We start from the raw sequence: 20,272 nt of genomic DNA, 5'->3' as shown, positions 1-20,272 counted from the left end.
TTAGGTCTTTGATCCATTTTGAATTAGTTTTTGTATATGGTGTGAGGTATGGGTGCTGTTTCATTTTTTTGCAGGTGGACATCCAGTTTTGCCAGCACCATTTGTTAAAAAGACTGTCTTTTCCCCCTTTAATGGACTTTGGGCCCTTTTTTGAAAATCTGGTGACCATAGGCGTGCAGTTCCTCTTCATTTGAAGATCCATGAACTAAAAAGATTACATTTCTACTTCACACAGTCACTAAACATACAGTGGTGGGTGTCATGGATTGAATTATGTCCCCCCAAAAATGTGTGTATCAGCTTGGTTAGGCCATGCTTCCCAGTATTGAATGGTTGTCCTACATTTTGTGATTGTAGTTTTATGTTAAAAGGATCAGTGTGGGATTATAACACCACTCTCACTTAGGTCACCTCCCTGATCCCTGGGGTGTGGCCTGTACCATCTTTTATCTCTCAAGAGATAAAAGGAAATGGAAGCAAACAGAGAGTTGGGGACCTCAAGCCACCAAGAAAGCAGCACCAGGAGCAGAGCATGTCCTTTGGACATGGGGTCCCTGTACCTGAGAAGCTCCCTGACCAGGGGAAGATTGAGGACAAAGACCTTCCTCCAGACCCAACAGAGAGAAAAAGCCTTCCCCTAGAGCTGATGCCCTGAATTTGGATTTGTAACCTACTAGACTGTGAGAAAATAAATTTCCCTTTGTTAAAGCCATCCACTTGTGGTATTTCTGCTATGGCAGCACTAGATGACTAAGATGGTGGAATAGGCATAGGAGAAAAAGGATAAATACTAGGGACAGCTCCATGCAAAAAGAGGAAAAATGGGAACACACCACATGTTGTGGTTCACAGCACTTTTAAAATCCAGTTGGGTTATTAATAGTGTCTTGATGAAGACCCAGTTCTGCCACCTGGGAATTATTTACTGTGGCTCTTGCTTCTACCCTCTGGGTCCTTGATCCTGTTTTTAAGTCATCCTTCCTTTTCCGTAAAGTCATCCTTTCTTGCAGCCAAGTAGTTTTCCTCTGAACCTTCTAGCCTGCAAAAAGTTGGACTCTGCAGGCCAATTTTTCTTTTATATTGCCTCTGCTCAGTTTAGCGCCAGTTCACATAATTATTTTTGAAACTTTGTGGGCTTTTTATGAATCAGTTGATAATCCATTGTTTTAAATGATAATTATACCCACAAATCTCTTTAAGATAAACCCTTCTTTGCCTTAGGCTTTATGTCAGACTTCTGTGATACACCATCCTGAAGATTCTTAAAGGACCTTTTGTTTACTAGAAAGGATCTGTAAAGCATACCTTTAAGATTCTTGGAGAGACTTTTGGCTGCTGAATATTTCTTTTAGGCATCAATTTCAATCATTCTGAAATCTTAGTAAATGATCTCCTAAAGTGACCTTGGAGCCCTGGTAGCACAGTGGTTAAGAGCTTGGCTGCTAACCAAAAATTTGGTTCGAATCCACCAGCCACTCATTGGAAACACTATGGGGCAGTTCTACCCTGTGCTATAGGATTGAGGAGTTTAAATCAGCTCAATGGCAACAGGTTTGGTTTTTAACGTGACCCTAGATTTGTCTTTGCTCTGAAGCCCTATCTTAATTGAGAATTTTGGATAGGCTGGGAATAGGGAACAATTTTATTTTCAAACTAAGCAAGTCTTGGTTCCTTTATGTGTAGTAGCTCTAACTTTAGCTTCTCTCTCTCCTCTCTCATTTTATTATCTGCAGTGAGCAGAAGTCAAACAATACCTTCAGCACTCCGTTGGGAAATCTCCTTACCTAGATCATCCTGTCAATTAGGTTCATTATCTGTTTTTCATATTATTGCAAAGCACAGTGTTCCTTTAAATAATAATAATTTCCTTTAAGCCCTCACCTACAGCCTCATCCAGAGCCATCAGGATTTTGGTAGTGTCTTTCAAGGCCTTTCAGACTTCCGATTGTCATCTGATTGTAGGCACACAATGGTATGTTTAGGTTTTTTCACAGTTGTACCCCACTCCTGGTCCCAAAATATGTTCCACTTACTGAAAACATAGTGGCTTAACAACACAATAACCACTGATTACTCATAATTTCTGAGGGATTTTTTATGGCTTAGCTGGGCAGTTCTTTTTTTTTTTTATTTTTTATTGTGCGTTAAGTGAAAGTTTACAAATCAAGTCAGTCTCTCACACAAAAGCTTAAATACACCTTGCTGTGTACTCCTAGTTGCTCTCCTGCTAATGAGACAACACACTCCTCCTTTCCACCCTGTATTCCCCATGTTCATTCAGCCAGCTCCTATCCCCCTCTGCCTTCTCATCTCACCTCCAGACAGGAGCTGCCCACCTAGTCTCCTGTGTCTGCTTGAGCCAAGAAGCTTACTCCTCACCAGTATCATTTTGTGTCTCCAGTCCAATCCCTGTCTAAAGAGTTGGCTTTGGGAATGTTCCTGTCTTGGGCTCACAGAACGTCCAGGGACCATGAACTCCAGGGTCCGTCTACTCTCAGTCAGACCATTAAGTCTGGTCTTTTTATGAGAATATGAGGTCTGCATCCCACTGTTCTCCTGCTCCAACAAGGATTCTCTGTTGTGTTCCTTGTCAGGGCAGTCATTGGCTGTAGCCGGGCCCCATCTAATTCTTCTGGTCTCAGGCTGATATAGTCTCTGGTTTATGTGGAGCTGGGCAGTTCTGACTCAGGTTCTCCTGTAAGGTTGCAATTAGGTGGTGGCTGGGACTGTTGTCTTCTCAAAGACTTCTTCATTCATATATCTCGTGCCTAGGCTGTGAAGCTCAGTTGGATGATAAAGCAGGTGGAGCTCCTTGGGCATCTGTATTTATATGCAGTTTTCTTACGTAGTAGCTTAAGGTCCAGTGGCAGGTATTCGAAGAAAGAGACCCAGGTAGAAACATACTATCTTTATGACCTAGTCTCAGAAGTCACTCCACAACACATCTCTGTATTCTATTGGTTGCGACAGTTAAACAGTTTCAAGAGGAGGGATCACAGACCTTATGTATCAGTAGAAGAATGTTGACATCATATTATCATAGGAACTTGTAGGATAGCATAGATGTCTCTGTATTACTCCAGAAAATACATACTAATATAGTAAAGGACACAGAAGTCTAAATCATAAAAGAAAGAAATTGATATGTTGGACTTAATAAAAATTAAGGATTTTTGCTGTTTTAAAAAGTACCATCATAAATCAATGTTAATTTTTATTGTGATATTATATTTATGCAGGATGTTACCATTGAGGAAAACTGAATAAAAGGTTTATAGAATTTTTCTGTGTTATTTCATACACCTGCACGTAAATCTGCTATTATCTCAAAATAAAAAGTAAAAAAAAAAAAAAATGTGCCATCAGCAAAATAAATATTCAAGCCAAAATTGAGAGAAGATATGTGCAGCCCATATGTCTGGCAGACAACTTGTATCCAGAGTATATAAGAAGTATAAATTAATTAAAAAATCTAGATGAGCAAAACTTTTGATGTTTGAATATAAACAAAAAACCATAGAATAAATTTTAGTAAATTGAAATTACAGTATAGTACAAAAATCATTTACCATGATCAAGTAGAGTTTATTCCATAAGTGGGGTCCCTGGGTCGTGCAAACGGTCGATGTATTCGGCTGCTGAGACGTTTGAGTCCACCCAGAGATGCCTCAGAATAAAACACTGGCAATCTGCTTCCGAAAAATCAGCTACTGAAAACTTCATGGAGCACAGTTCTACTCTGACATGCATGGGGTCACCACAATTGGAATTACTCAAAGGCAGCTGTTTTGTTTTTAAATTATAGTAGTGCAAGATATTACTGGTCAGGGGTACAGAGGTTCTGTCGGGGTGATGAAAAAGTTTTGGAAAAAAATAGTGATGGTTGTACAACGTTGAGAGTGTGATAAATGACTTGGGATTGGACACCTGAAAATGGTTAAAATGACAAATTTTGTTTGTACATTTTACCACAATTAAAGACATTTGGCAAATTTTGCATTCTTCAATAATACTTTTTTTTTTTCTCCCTAATCTGCACTTTTTCCTTTTTGGAAATGTTCTCTCACTTCATTCTGTTGTCGGCTAAACCCTTCAACTGCTAGGTGATAGTGATGCCAATAGAATCAGTAATTGAAAAGTGAGTTGAAAGTGATACTGACTTTAAAAAAAATCTATTCTCTTCCTTTGTAAATTAAAAAAGAGAAACCTTGATGGCATATAGCAATTAAAAAAAAATAGATAATGAAATGATGCAGATTATAGAAATTATTCAAAGGAGGTTTGCAAACATGTTGAGGTGTGTGGTACAGCTATTGCTTTATCTGCTCGCTCATCCAAACTGTGTCTCCTAGCCTGGGTTGGTCCCCAGGGATTCCTTAGGGAATGGCCTGTGAGGTAATAGCAGTATGCCTGAAAGTCTTTTCCACAGCTGTTGATCCAAGTCAACTGTTTCATTCTCCACTGTTGGAGCACCAGTGTGTTGACATTAGCTGACATCTGTATCCCAGAGTCCGTTAAACAAAGAAACTCCAACGAGGTAGTTGTGTGCTAATTTTTAAATATGTAAATCCATTGAAAACCCACTGCCGTCTAGTAGATACTGACAGCGACCCTATAGGACAGAGTAGAGCTGCCCCATAGAGTTTCCAAGGAGTGCCTGGGGGATTTAAGCTGCCAACTTCTTGGTTAGCAGCCACAGTACTTAACCACTACGCCACCAGGCTTTCCATTTAAATATATAGCTTTTTAAAATTATGGAAGTAACTTTGCTTTATTGGACAATTTAAAAAGTACAGGCATGTAGAATGATAAATCTCTTCCTCTTTACCCAAAACCAAAAAATCAAACCCATTGCCATCAAGTTGATTCCAACTCGTATCAACCCTATAGAACAGAGTAGAACCACCCCATAGGGTTTCCAAGGAGTGGCTGGTGGATTCGAACTGCTGACCTTTTGGTTAGCAGCTGAACTCTTAACAACTGCACCACCAGGGCTCCCTCTTCCTTCCTCTTTACCCTCCTCAAATTCTACTCCCTTAGAAATTAAAAAAAAAAAGAAAAAGATAGTTGTCATTGAGTCGAATCTGAATCACGGTGACTCCACGTGTGTCATAGTAGAACTGTGCTCCATAGAGTTTTTAATGGCTGATTTTTCATAAGTAGGTCACCAGGCCTTTCTTTCTAGGCATCTCTGGGTGGACTCAAACTTCCACCCTTTAGTTAGCAGCAGAGCATGTTAAACCATTTGTGTTCCTTAGGAACTCCCCTACACATAATTTGTATCTTTCATATCATTTTCTTTGTACAGACTAACATATACAATATGTATGGGTTGATTTGCTTTATTAAAATGTACACATTCTTCAGCAGCTGAAGGACGTTTAGATTATTTATAGGGTTTTGCCATCACAAACTATTTGTTGAAAGAAATAAACATCTTGCACTTTCTACTAAAATAAAAACATTTGTGCATATATATGCAAGCACAGTTGTGTTCATTTCTTCATGAATTTTCCAGACATGAGATTCCTGGGTCACAGGAGCAGTGCATGTTTTATTGTAATGGATGCCACCAGTTTATTTTTTTAAAAAGGTTGCCAAGAGTTATATTTCAATCAGTAGTAATCTGAGGATGTATTTCCTGTATTCTTACCATGTAAGTGTTCTTAAAATTATTTAATTTTATTTTTATTTTAAATAATACCTGGTTGAAAATTAAAATAGTATTATAAGGTAGCAATGTCCTTGTATTTCCTCCATTTTGCTCCTAAAAGGGAACCACTTTTAACTCTTTTAGATGTTTCTTCTGGTACACAGAATCTTGATTGGCCCCTTATTGGGTATAGGATTCTAAGTTAGAAATACTCTTCATTTGGAATTTGGGAGCTGTTGCTGCCCTGCTTTCTAAGGCCAAGTATTGCTAATAAGAAGTCAGATAATTTGATTTTTTGCTATGCCTCCTTCTGGGACTTAGATTTCAGTTTTCTCTATCTTGCTAAACCCAGTTACCCCTCATCAGTCCATTTTTTAACTTCTAGAAGTTATGTTGCTATTTTCAAGTAATGGCTTTTCTTCTCATTCACCTAATACTTTGAGAGAGAGAGAAAAAAAAAATCCCTTTACTGGAATGTGATTTTAGTGAAGATTTCGGGTAAGTGAAGCTACGTACATGTATTCAGTCTTTTGTGTTTTCAGAAGACATAGCAAAAATGTCTTTAAAATGTTTCCTAAATGTTGGTGGAGTTAGTAATTATTTTTTACAATATGTACTTTGCCTGTTTTCCCCTGAACTACAGAAATGACTATTTTCAAATCAATACCTGAATTTTCTTCTTTCCATCAGCACTGTCACACTTCCCTTCATTTTTTCAGTTAAAATGCTTTCTTCAGACCCGACTTTATAACTCACAAGAAAACCGTCTTCGAGAGAAACACATTTTATTCTGTACGTTGATTTTGCTGCAGTCTTTCACATAATGGTGAATATTAAGTTTATATCTTTATTTAGCATGCTTACGGACTAACTGGAAACCCTGGTGGTGTAGTGGTTAAGTACTATGGCTGCTAACCAAGGGTTGGCAGTTCGAATCCGCCAGGCACTCGTTGGGGAAACTCTATAGGGAAGTTCTACTCTGTCTTATAGGTTCGGTGTGAGTCAGAATCGACTTGACAGCACTGGGTTTTGGTTTTATGGACTAACCTTTCTTTTTTTTTTCTTAGTGCCAAGGTCAGCCGAGCATCCTAAATGGAACTGGCGGACTAAACCTGAAAGCCGTGATTTTGATGAATTAAACCACATTCTTCAGGAGAGCAGGAAGCTGGGAAAAGCCCTTGAGAATCTCTCTCGAAGTAAGTTCATTTACTTGATCATAATTGAAATTCCTAACCGATATTAAAAGCAACCACATTCATTACTATTGCCAGTAACCCATTGCCAACATCCTTCTTATAATTCTGTGAGAGGCTGAGGAGTTCTAAGGGTGTGAGATTGGAAACGAGGATTGATTGTGCATTTTATACACAGCGTGGTGGGAAGACTGGTTATACAGAGTAGGAAGATCTATAGAACCCCATGGCTATTTGACTCCAGCCTCTGCAACATGGTGTCTGCCACCCAGACCAAACATATACCTAATTGTATCTTCTGCATTCTTCTTTGAAACATACATAGCTTTGTGTCATTGCAGTTGATACGCTTTTCTTTGCTGCCACTAGTTCTTGATGTCTCTAAACTGCTTAAGGGTAGTAGCTGGGTCTCATTCTGCTCAGAATCCTTTCAGTGCCCAGTGCAGTGCCTTGTAACTTACCTTATTGAAAAAAACAGTGACTCCATAATATGAGGGTGAACGACTTTAGGCCAGTCATTAAACGTTCATGGGCCTCAGTTCTCTCGTCTCCAAAACAAGTAAGACGTTATCAAGCCTACTTCATCTGGTTGATGAGAAGTTTTAAAATGATATATTTCAAGTAAAAAATAAATATTATTGTCATGATAGTAGGCAATCAAACAAGTATTTAATAAATGGTTTTATTCTATACATGTAGACATATGTATCTACCTTATGGTTTTAGTTGTAAGCTCAACTTATTCCTGTCTTTCTCTAGTTCTTAAGTATTTCTCAACATTAAAAATTAGGCACTTTGGAAATACACTAATGCTGTGGCCTCGCGGAATCGACTTGATGGCACTGGGTTTGGTTTTTTTTTTTTGGTGGCCTCATTAAAATTTTCTTTTGATGCTGTGGAATATTAAATACTAAAATATAAAGTATTAAAACACTAACAGATTCTAGGGGGTTGTATTTTAGGATTTGTATGTTTTTCACGTAGCGTCAAAACCCACTGCCATCGAGTCGATTCCGACTCATAGCGACCCTATAGGACAGAGTAGAACTGCCCCATAGAGTTTCCAAGAAGTGCCCGGAGGATTTGAACTGCCAACCTCTTGGTTAGCAGCCATAGCACTTAACCACTATGCCACCAGGGTTTCCTCACATTTTACAGATTTCATGATTTGTGTCAAAGTTAAGTGTTGTTACTTGGTACATTTGGGGAGAAGTAATATATTAAAAAAAAAAAAAGTGTGTATATATACATATGTATACTTTAGTACATGTATACTTTAGTATATATGTTTTATCTTAATGTTATGTATAAAGTATGTATACCAAAACCTGTGTAATAAAGGTGCTTGACAGCATTTATATGTATATATATATTTTAGTACGTATTTATATACTCAAGTATGTATATACGTGTGTGTGTGTATATACTTTATATAGATAAGGTATATATACTTCAGTCTTTTCATATGTCTTCATTAATATCTCACCAGGACCTTTCCTCAGACTTTGGTGCAATTAACTCATCTTGAAGTTAAGCTGCCTTATGATAGGATCTTATACTTTTGCCATTAGCAGACATCCTCTGGATGGCATTCAAGAAAGCCCTGCTTTTTGCTAGATTTACTTTTGGAGAAAAGAGTAAAATGAGTTTTGAGCTTATTACTGTATTATGTTCACGAAAAGAGCCTGACCTATTAATGTGGCAAAGGTGTATATGAATATCTACAATCTGACTCTTTGGGCAGAACCCGCGGTTCTTTATTTATAGCCTCTCAGTTTACCTCATTACATGAGCCAAGGGAAAGATGAGTAAAGACTGTACCTGATTATTACAGATCTCTCAATATACTAATAGCCATTTTTGTTCTTTTACTATATGACAGCTGCCTTGCAAGCACTTGTTATAATATTGTTAATGTGGAAGATAGTATTTGGCCAACCCCAAAACTTGTGTAATAAAGGTGCTTGACAGCATTTCAGTTACGTCCTTGCCTAGATTAATAGCAGTAGTGTCAGGGTTCAAGCTATGGTCTCACCTAGAAACAGCTGAGTGAGGAGTTACAGGTGGAGTCTCATAACTAAGTCCTGGATCAGAAGTTAGTGGTAGGCTCTTTTGATGCTTGCAGGGGGGCCGGGAGAAATAAGAATGTCCTGGTAGCAATCCTTAGTCAGAATGCTGACTAAGGAGACAGTAGCTGGATTGCTGACATGGGAGAGATGCAGATATGGGACATAGGTCTCGGGCTAACGTCGGGCCCAAAGAAGCTACTAGATGAGGTACCAGCTTGCCAGAATAAGGTGTAACATTCAGCTTCTACAAATATGGCGGAGGGTTGCTTTTGGCTTCACCTGATTTTAAAGGAACTTTATTTTTTGTGGGGGTAGTAGTGGGGTTTGTGGGGGAGGAAAAGGATAGTTGGTTATGTAGGGAGGGATCACTCTTTTCTCTGTGTAAGGTTTCTGAGTCTCTTTCTGAACAAAATGCTCCTTCCTTGGAATGACTTGAATTTCAGTGATTTCCACTCTCTTAATTGTAATACTGAATCCTTGTCTTCGGCTCAACATGTTCACTAGCAAGTTACCAGTCCGCCTGGGATTGTTTGTGTGAACTAGTAGAAATGCAGCTTTGCTATAGTTGTAATTGCAATTATGCAATCGCAAGCTAGTTCTTCCATCATCCTGAAACAGAATACCCTTAATTCTTTCTGAGTCTTATTTGACTCATAATGGCTCCTGGTCAGTAGCTCTTTCTCTAATCTGATGGTAATTTTATTACTCTTCTTTTTAATTACTAGGCAAAGGTGGGATATGGACTCTTCCTCTATATATGGTCAGAAGGAATATTCGGTGTCTTCATGGTAGACCTTTCTCCCATTGTCAGAGCCGTTGAACTCCTAATTTTAATACTGTCTGTTAAGAATTCTCTCTGGCAAGATTAACCTTTGCTTTATCTTAGTCATGCTTTCTAAAAAATGCTGTACATTTAAGAAGTATTATTTAGTTGAGATTGACACCCAAAATACCATTTATGTCCCTCAAAATGATAGAATTAGCACTGTAGCAATCAGCTTATCCAGAGTCTGTCTCTCTCTCACACACACAGACACATACACATTTAAGACGAGGCTCAGGTAATAACAGAGAGGATTAGATATTTGTGGAACAACGCACCAAAACTGTGTGTTACTCACAGGTTATACCCCATTTCTAGATAGCCTGGAGGCCATTAGAAAAAGGATGCTGGTAACTAATATGGATAGCTCCATAAACATCACGTCCTTCTGATTAGAGCCTGGATACATATTAACATATGAAAAGTATCTGTTATTACTTACAGTAAGAAATGGACAGTATACAACAGGTGAGTGACCCCCGCCCAACTCAGAAGCTGTCCGGGCAGACATGATGACTTCCAGCTCCCTCTGCTTTGTGTTGTGGGTGGGAGACTTTAATGGGACAGTTATATGACACATCAGTCTCCCCAAGCTTCTGGAAACTGTCCTGGTGGTTATTAATTCTTCCACATTTGCCCTCCATTTGGCATCATGGACACAATGGACACAATGGGAGCCTACTTGCCACTGGTCCCCTCCTGACTAGGTAGGTCCCCTTAGGTAGGCTGTAAGCTTTTTTTTTTAAGCTTAATGCTACGTGAGCCCCACTGGCACCATAGCTGAGGAAACGATGAAGTTTCCTAGTAAGCCATTTTTATACTCTGAAGTCCACGTGGCAGACTACATGGGCAAGCCTCGGGCCTCAGAGGATGATGCAGTGGAGGCCTCATCATGCCCTTTTTCTTCAGGAGGCCTGTTGCCAAGGAGATGAGTTGGAGACTCCCAGTTTATTTACATATGTTTAAGCTTGGCCTGGAGCCCTGGTGACACAGTGGTTAAGAGTTATGGCTGCTATCCAAAAGGTTGGCAGTTTGAATCCACCAGTCACTTCTTAGAAGCCCTGTAGGGCAGTTCTACTCTGTCCTGTAGGGTTGCTATGAGTTGGAATTGACTTTTCGACAACGGGTTTGATTTTTTTTTAAGCTTGGCCTGGATATTTTAGAAAGACAAAAAGTACCTTAATTGCTCAGGCTATTTTCGGGAACCAGATACAAAAAGCTAAGCTTAGTTCTTTGTCCCACAATATTCTTCTAGAGTTTTCAAACGTGATTTTCGTTTCACTAACAACTCCATCACCTCAGCTGCTCGACTATAAGTACAGTGTTCTTTTTCTGGCTGTTTATAAACTTCTTAATGTATTTTTTTTATCTTAAAGTCTGTCACGAACTATGATGCTCTTGTTGATATTACAGCTGTTGACATCAAGTCGATTTTGACTCATAGAAACCCTACAGGACAGAGTAGAACGGCCCCTTAGGGCTTCCAGGGCTGTAATCTTTATGGTAGCAGACTGCCACATCTTTGAACCACTGGCTTTTCGTTTCTCAGTCAAGTGGTTAACTTACTGTGCCACCAGGGCCCCGGTCTTGTAGACATGTGAGAATGACTGAAAGTGGCTTGCAGTGCCACATGGTAGTGATATGGTAAGCATAGTGTGTTTTTGGTGCCTGGCAACATCTCTTTGCAGCAACATTGAATTTTCTTCAAGCATTTCTTCTCTCCTCCTAGGAACCTGGACTCATGCCCATTTCCTCCAATAGATATCCAACATGTAAGGAAAATTATTTTGAATAGGAAACTTTGAAGATACAAGACCTTTTCATCCCAAAATAATACATCTCTTATACCAGTTGCAAGGAGCCCTGGTGGCATAGTGGTTAAGTGCTTGGCTGCTAACTGAAACATTGGCAGTACAAACCCACCAGCCGTGCCACAGGAGAAAGATATGGCCATCTGCTTCCCTAACATGGAAACCCTATGAGGCAGTTCTGTACTGTACTATAGGGTCTCTATGAGTCAGAATCAACTTGATGGCAATGGATTTGGGATACCAGTTGTTGTCAGGTTGATTCCAACTCATGGCGATCCCATGGGTGTCAGAGTAGAACTGTGGTCCAAAGGATTTTCACTGACTGATTTTTCAGGAGTACATCACTAGGCCCTCCTTTTGAGGTGCCTCTGAGTGGACTTGGACCTCCAACCTTGGCTAGCAGCTGAGCATGTTAACTGCACCACCCAGGGGCTCCTGCATCTCTTAAACTGTCTGCAATTGCAGGGCTGGAGGGCAGTGTCCTTTTTGGTGCATCATAACTGGGCCTGTCATCTTATTACTGGTGATACTAACCTTAATCATTTGGTAAAGGTGGTGCACACCAGGTTTCTCTACTGTAGATGTAACCTTTTCCCTTTTTTTACTTTGTAGTTAATAAATATTCTTGAAACTATGAAAATATCATCCTTCCTTTCAAATTTTTACCCACTAATTTTAGCATCTCTTGGTGGACCTTGCTTGTAACAATTAGTACTGTGGTATTTCAAAAGTGATTTTATATTTTCTCATTCCTTTTATGTTTATTAGCTGAAATTCTTCCATAATGTAGAGAAGAAAAGATAGACGTTTAACCATTCCCAAAATAAAAGGGCTTATTTACCTTTGCTTGTAATTGGTCATATTTCTTTTTATCTAATATTTTGATATAGATGAAGATATAGGCATGAATGTAGACATAGATATAAGCATCTCCCTAAATATATTGCTATAAAAACTCATTGCTCTCAAGTCGATTCCAACTCATAATGACCCTACAGGACAGAGTAGAACTTTTCCACAGGGTTTCCAAGGAGCGCCCGGTGGATTTGAACTGCCAGCCTTCTGGTTAGTGGCTGAACTCTTAACAATCACACTACCAGGGTTTCCATAGAAAGAATAAAATAAACATTCCAAAGCCTATTTCACACTGATTTTTGTTGGTTTGGGAAATACTAAATTTACCAGATTAAATTTACTCAATAGTTTTTTGGAGAAATAACATCTAGAAGGGGAACATTTGTTGTGAGACCTTGATATCGCCTTTTCTATCTACGTTTTTCATAATCTCATTCTCTACCTATGTCATAGACATATTCTGAAAAAAAAGTGTCTCCAGGTATTTTTGCTTCAGTAGAAATCCGAGGTAGCATTCTCAGTAATTATTAATTTAGAAACTCTGGTGGCATAGTGGTTAAGTGCTGCGGCTGCTAATCAAAGGGTCGGCAGTTTGAATCCGCCAGGCGCTCTTTGGAAATGCTATGGGGCAGTTCTGCTCTGTCCTATAGGTTTGCTATGAGTTAGAATTGACTCGACGGCACTAGGTTTGGTTTGTTTTTTTGGTTTAGGTCCCATCAAAATAAATACTTTTGCTCCCTACAATTCTTTGTGGAGATAGATATGTGTATTTATAAATAATCAGTAATTTTAGGAAACTTTTTCGGAGAATGAAAACAAATGGTGCCTTTTTATTAGACATCTGTTATGCTATTATGAATGTTCCTCTGTTGAATAATATCTTCTCGTTTACTGTATTCGAAACACACACACACACACACATAAATGCCCATGTGTCTGAACTTGAATTTGAAGTTTAAATTCATTGTTAGGTATGCATTTTTTAAAGTGTCAGGTTTTGAATATTTTATGCACTCTATACAGGCACACCTCATTTTATCGCACTTCGTTTTATCGTGCTCCACAGATACTGCGTTTTTTACAAATTGAAGGTTTGGGACAACCCTGCATTGAGCAATGCTATCAGCACCATTTTTCCAACAGCGTGTGCTCAATTTGTGTCTGTCACATTTTGGTAATTCTCTCAGTACTTCAGACTTTTTCATTATTATTTTATCCGTGATGGTGATCTGTGATCAGTGGTCTTCGACGTTACTATTGTAATTGTTTTGGGGTGCCATGAACCATGCCCATGTTAAGACAGTGAACTTAATAAATGTGTGTGTTCTGGCTTCTCCACTGTTGGGCTGTTCCCCCTGTCTCTATACCTCTCCTTGAGCCTCCCTATTAACTGGAGGTGTGACAGTATTGGAATTAGGCCAACTAATAACCCTGATGTTGTAGTGGTTAAGAGCTATGGCTGCTAACCAAAAAGATCGGTGTTTGAATTCACTGGGTGTTCCTTGGAAACTCTGTGGCGCAGTTCTGCTCTGTCCTATTGGGTCACTATGGGTCGAAATAGACTCCCTGGCGACAGGTTTTTTTTTTTTTTAAATAGCCCTACAATGGCCTGTAAGTGTTCAAAAGCTGGAAACGATTAAGCTTAGTGAGGAAGGCATGTCAAAAGCTGAGATAGGCTGAAAGCTAGGCCTCTTGTGCCAAAGAGTTAGCCAGGTTGTGAATGCAAAGGAGAACTTCTTGAAGGGAATTAAAAGTGTTAGTCCAAGTGAACACATGAATGATGAGAAAGCAAGACAGCCTTATTGCTGATATGGAGAAAGTTTTAGTAATCTGGATAGAAGATCAGACAAGCCACAACATTCCCTTAAGACAAAGGCTAATCCAGAGCAAGGCCCTGTTAGATGCCATCCAGTCAGTTCTAACTCATAGTGACCCTGTGTACAACAGAATGAAACACTGCCCAGTACTGTACCATCCTCACAACTGTTGCTATATTTGAGCCCATTGTTGCAGCCACTGTGTCACTCCATCTCTTTGAGGGTCTTCCTTTTTCTCACTGACCCTCTAGTTTACAAAGCATAATGTCCTTCTCCAGGGAGTAGTCCCTCCTGATAATATGTCCAAAGTATGTGAGACGAAGGCTCTCCATCCTTGCTTCCAAGGAGCACTCTGGCTGTACTTCTTCAAGACACATTTGCTCATTCTTCTGGTAGTCCATAGTATATTTAATATTTTTCACCATCACTAGATTCTAAAGCATCAATTCTTTGGTCTTCCTTATTCATTGTCCAGCTTTCGCATGTATATGAGGTGATTGAAAATGCCATGGGTTGGGTCACGTGCACCTTAGTCTTCAAGGGAACATCTTTGCTTTTTAAACACTTTAAAGACGTCTTTTGCAGCAGATTTGCCCAATGCAGTATGACCTTTGATTTCTTGACTGATGCTTCCATGGGCATTGTTGGTAGATGCAAGTAGAATGAAATCCTTGAAAACACCAATCTTTTCTCCATTTATCATGATATTGCTTATTGGTCCAGTTGTGAGGATTTTTGTTTTCTTTATGTTGAGGTGTAATCCATACTGAAGGCCGTGGTCTTCAGTCTTCATCACTAAGTGCTTTAAGTCTTCTTTGCTTTCAGCAAGCAAGGCTGTGCCATCTGCATATCACAGTTAATGGGTCTTCCTCCAATCCTGATGTCCCATTCTTCTTCATATAGTACGGTTTCTCAGATTGTTTGCTGAACATACAGATTTAATAAGTATGGTGAAAGGATACAGCCATGATGCACAACTCTTCTGAGTTTATGAAACATCTCCTTGTTCTGTTCGAACAACTGCCTCTTGGTCTGTGTACAGGTTATGAATGAGCACAATTAAGTGTTCTGGAATTTCCATTCTTTGCAATGTTATCCATAATTTGTTATGATCGACACAGTCAAATGCATTTGCGTAGTTAATAAAACACAGGTAAACATCTTTCTGGTATTTTCAAGGCCCTAAGTCTCATCAATTCTGTGAAGGCTGAGAGAGGTGAGGAAGCTGCAGAAGACAAGTTTGAAGCTAGGAAGGCTGGTTCATGAGGTTTCAGGAAAGAAATTGTCTCCAGAACATAAAACTGCAAGGTGAAGCAGCAAGGGCTAATGTGGAAGCTTCAGCACGTCATTCAGAAGATCTAGCTGAGGTGATTGATGGAGGGGGCCGCACTGAACAGCAGGTTTTCAGCGCAGATGAAGCAGCCTTACATTGGAAGAAGATGCCATCTAGGGCTTTCTCAGCCATAGATGGGAAGTCAATGCCTGGCTTCAGAGCTTCAGAGGACAGACTGAGGCCCTTGTTAGGGGCTAACGCAGCTGGTGACTTTAAATTGAAGCCAGTGCTCATTTGCCATTCCAAAACTCCCTGGACCCTTAAGAATTATGCTAAAACTACTCTGTCTGTGCACTCTAAATGGAACAAAGCCTGCATGACAGCACATCTGTTTACAATATGGTTTATTGAATATTTTAAGCCCACTGTTGAGACCTGCTGCTCTGGAAAAAAATATTCCTTTTAAAATGTTACTGCTCATTGACAATGCACCTGGTCACCCAAGAGGTGTGATGGAGATGTATAAGGAGATTAATGTTGTTTTCATACCTGCTAACAAAATATTGATTCTGCAGCCCATGGATCAAGGAGTAATTTTGACTTTCTTGTCTTATTATTTAAGAAATATATTTTGTATAGCTTCTGTAGATAGTGATTCCTCTGATGGATCTAGGCAAAGAAAACTGAAGACCTTCTGGAAAGGATTCTCCATTCTGGATGCCATTAAGAACATTCGTAATTCATAGGAGGAGGTCAAAGTATCAACATCAACAGGAGTTGGAAGAAGTTGATTCCAACCCTCATGGATGACTTCGAGTGCTTCAGTACTTCAGTGGAGGAACTGACTGTAGATGTGGTGGAAACAGCAACAGAACTACAATTAGAAGTGGAGCCTGAAGATGTGTCTGAGTTGCTGCAATCTCATGATAAAACTTTAACGGATGAGGAGTTGCTTTTTATGGGTAAGGAAAGAAAGTGGCTTCTTGGGATCAAATCTACTCCGGGTAAAGATGCTGTGAACATTGTTGAAGTGAAGACAAAAGATTTAGAATATTACATAAACTTAGTTGATAAAGCAGCAGCAGGGTTTGAGAGGATGGACTCCAATTTTGAAAGAAGTTCTACTAGTGGGTAAAATGCTATCAAACAGCATCGCATGGTACAGAGAAATCTTTTGTGAAAGGAAGAGTCAGTTGATTCAGCAAACTTCATTGTTGTCTTTTTTAAAAGAAATTGTCACAGCCACCCCAACCTTCAGCAACCACCACTCTGATCAGTCAGAAGTCATTGGCATCGAAGCAAGACCCTCTCCTAGTGTCAGGTTACAACTTGATGAAGGCTGAAATGATGGGTAGCATTTTTTAGCAATAATGTATTTTTTAATTAAGGTATGTACGTTGTTTTTTTAGACATGATGCTATTTCTCACTTAATAGATTACAGTGTAGTGTAAACATGAGTTTTGTATGCACTGGGCAACCAAAAAATTGTGTGACTTGCTTTATTGTCATACTTGCTTTATCGTGGCAGTCTGGAACCGAGCCTGCAATATCTGCAGGGTATGTCCGTATTGCCTTTAGTTGTATCCATTTTCAAGGTCAGGTGTATATCAACTAAAATAGACACAAGGTATGTCCTGGAAAGAGCTCTAGACTGAAAAATGATCTGGGCTTTGACCTTTGCCTGCTTGCAGTTTTGAGTGTGCCATTTTGCCTCATTCTTCTGTTTTGTCTTCTGTAAATTGAAGGAAATTACACTAGAGTATCTTAAAGAATCTCTTCAATTTTCATAAGTCTTTTAATCTATAATCCATAATCTTTCTAATTCCAGTTCCTCATAGTATTAGCTTTATGATCTTGGACAGATTTCTTCACCTTTCTGTGTTTTTTGGTTCTGTGTCTCAGTTATTTTACTGTAAATTGCAATAATATTTTTTATGTCTTAGGGTTGTTGGGAAAATCTAATGATTCTATGTATAAAGTGCTTAGTACAGTGCCTGGCACCTAATAATTGCTAACTAAATGATAAATATTGTATTATATTTCTATTGCTGTGTAACAATTTACCACAAATTTAGTGCCATTAAACAATGCAAATTTATTATCTCACAGTTTCTGTGGGTTCAGCAGACTGGAATCAAGGTGTCGATCCAGACTATGATCTAACCAGAGGATTGGGAGTCTCTTCCAAGCTCATGCAGGTTGTTGGGAAAATTCAATTTCTTGCAGGTATAGAAATGATGTCTCTGTTTTTTTTGCTGGCTCTTGGCTAGGTGTGTCTCTCAGCTCCTGGAAGGCACCTCATATCCTTGCTGTGTGGCTTCCATCTCTCACAATATGGCAGTTCACTACTACTTCTTTGAGACCAGTGGAAGAGTGTCTCTCTGATGCTTCACTTTCCTTTAAAGGAAAGTGACCTGATTAGGTCAGGCCCACCTGGGATAACCCCCTTTTTGATGAACTTAAAGTCCATGGGTTGGTGACTTAATCAAGGGAGTGTTATCTCTTCATATTCACTGGTCCCACACACACTCAAAGGGTCGAGGTTATACTGGAATGTATGCCAGGGAGTGGGAATCTTGAAGGCCATCTTAGAATTTCTGCCTACTACAGATACTATTTTTACTGTTTATCTCTATGAGCCTGTAATATCTTCAAGTCTCTAACTCAGCACTGATCAAGAGAAGTATAATGTGAGTCACATGTAATTTTAACTTTTTTGGTAGAAATGTTTTAAAAAAGTAAAAAGAAACAGGTAAAACTAATTTTAATAAAATATTTTATTTAAACAAGTATATTCAAAATGTGATCATTTTAGCATATAATCCATATAACATTTTTAATGAGGTATTTCATATATATTTTTTTTCATACTAAGCCTTCACAATCTGTTTTTTAACTTGTAGCACATCCCAATCTGATTTTACCGAGTTTCAAATGTTGAATGGCCACATGGTGACTACAGTTATGTACTGAACACCACAGCTCTAACTAATGTTAAAAGCAATCTAATAAAAACTCTTCTCTTGAGTTGAGTCACCACTAGAAACAATTGTATTTCCTTCTTTCATCCAAAGTTTTGAAAAGAGTAGTTAGTGCTCACTCTCTCCACTTGCTCATCTTCCTTTAACTCCTCAGTGTAATTAATTATATTATCATATTTCTCTTTATCATTCTACTGAAACTTTCCTCTCTGTGATCACCAGTTCATTCCTTATTGCCAAACCCAAGGGACACTATTCCAGTTCTCGTTGTACAAAATTGCTCTGGTACTTTTAACACCTTGGATTAACTCATCTGTCTTCAAACTCTGAAATCTCCTAATTTCTGTGACCTGACACTTGCTTGATTTCACAGTGCACTCTCTGCGCCTTTTCTAGTAGGTCTGTTACATGACTTCTCTGTTGTTCCTGTCCCTTTAAATGCTGTTCCCATGGTTCATCTTTTGCCTCTGCTCTTTAAAGAGCTCTCTCTGTGTAGCCTCATCCACCCTCCTTGGCCACTAACCCAAATGTGTGTATCACCATCCAGACCATTTACACTTTATAGAGAGTGCCTAAAATGCATATCTCCACTTGGATATCTCACTACTATGTTATTGTTGTTGCCGTATGATTTAGTAGTGGGTTAGTGGATGAGTGGTCACCTTCCAGGTCCATTTCTTCCTAACCCATCTTCTCTGTGTCCCCTCCCTCAATGCCTCACTGTCAGCTTGCCTCTGCTTCTCTAAGTTTGGGGTTTTGATTTCAGATTGCATGGGCTTTGGTGTTTATAGATTTGATTTGTTTGCTGAGATCTTTGGCTTCGTAGCATGTAGGAGTTATGCTTAAATACTAACAAACAAAGCAAAAGCTAAAGAGACACAGTTCCTTATTGTATTCAGTTGTCAGCAGTGCCCTTAGCTTGACAGGTGCTGTCCACAGGACAGTGAGGTTTCCAGTGTTTTCTGAGCCTAATGCTTCTGCCACTTTTTCTGAAGTGAGGCAGTGATAGGGTGAATGTCTTTATTCTCTTCAGAGTCTTTGTCTACAGGTTGCAGTTTATGCGAAAACACTGGCTGGAGCTTTTCCAAGGAAAAAAATCTCAGCTGTTCAAAGAGCAGCTATTTATGCCCCAGGACTGATAATAGCAATCTGGTCTCAGCCAAAATAAGTAAATAACAAAGTTATTTTTTAGTCAGTCAGTCATGAGCTTGTCTAAAAAGTGTCCCTTGACAAACAGCTCAAGGAATTAGGGAATAACAACCTATTGAATAAAATAGAAGTGGATGATGTGGCAATTGTTTGTTCATTCATTCCTACATTCATGTATCTAGTCTTCGAACATTTATGTGGGAATAAAAAGATGATTAACACATGGGCCCAGACCTCCAGTTTACTCTTTAGAAGGGGAAATAGATGTGGAAGGCATGATTTCAAAACAATAAAGTGCTTTCAAAGCGTTACAGAGGAGTAGAATAACTTCCAACAAAGGGTTTAGGGAAAACCTAATGGAGCACATAAGAGCCGAGTTTATTACTGGTTACTGGGGGAGGATAAAGAGCACAGTGGCACAGTGGTTAAGTGCCTGGCTGCTAAGCGAAAGGTCAGCAGTTTGAACTCATCAGCAGCACCACAGGAGAACAGACCTACTTCCATAAATACTAGAGCCTAGGAAACCTTATAGGACAGTTCTGCTCTGTCATGTAGGGTCACTATGAGTTGGAATTTACTCGATGGCACACAGCAACAATCACAGGGGAAGTGGGAGGGGGACGTGTGGAAGTAGTATTTAATGGGTA

At 39.3% G+C, this 20,272-nt stretch overlaps 1 protein-coding gene across 1 annotated transcript in view; it reads left to right on the top strand.

Annotated features, from left to right (window-relative positions):
• C15H8orf34 (chromosome 15 C8orf34 homolog) overlaps positions 1 to 20,272 on the top strand; it is a 520,738-nt gene that overhangs the window by 149,158 nt on the left and 351,308 nt on the right. Inside the window, 2 exon segments of the mRNA XM_049853855.1 lie at positions 6,721 to 6,849; positions 17,605 to 17,721. Coding sequence (XP_049709812.1) covers positions 6,721 to 6,849; positions 17,605 to 17,721 — 246 coding nt within the window.

This window comes from Elephas maximus, chromosome 15 (genome assembly GCF_024166365.1).
Source record: "Elephas maximus indicus isolate mEleMax1 chromosome 15, mEleMax1 primary haplotype, whole genome shotgun sequence".
Lineage (NCBI taxonomy): Eukaryota > Metazoa > Chordata > Mammalia > Proboscidea > Elephantidae > Elephas > Elephas maximus.
This window is presented reverse-complemented; position numbering and strand designations above follow the sequence as displayed.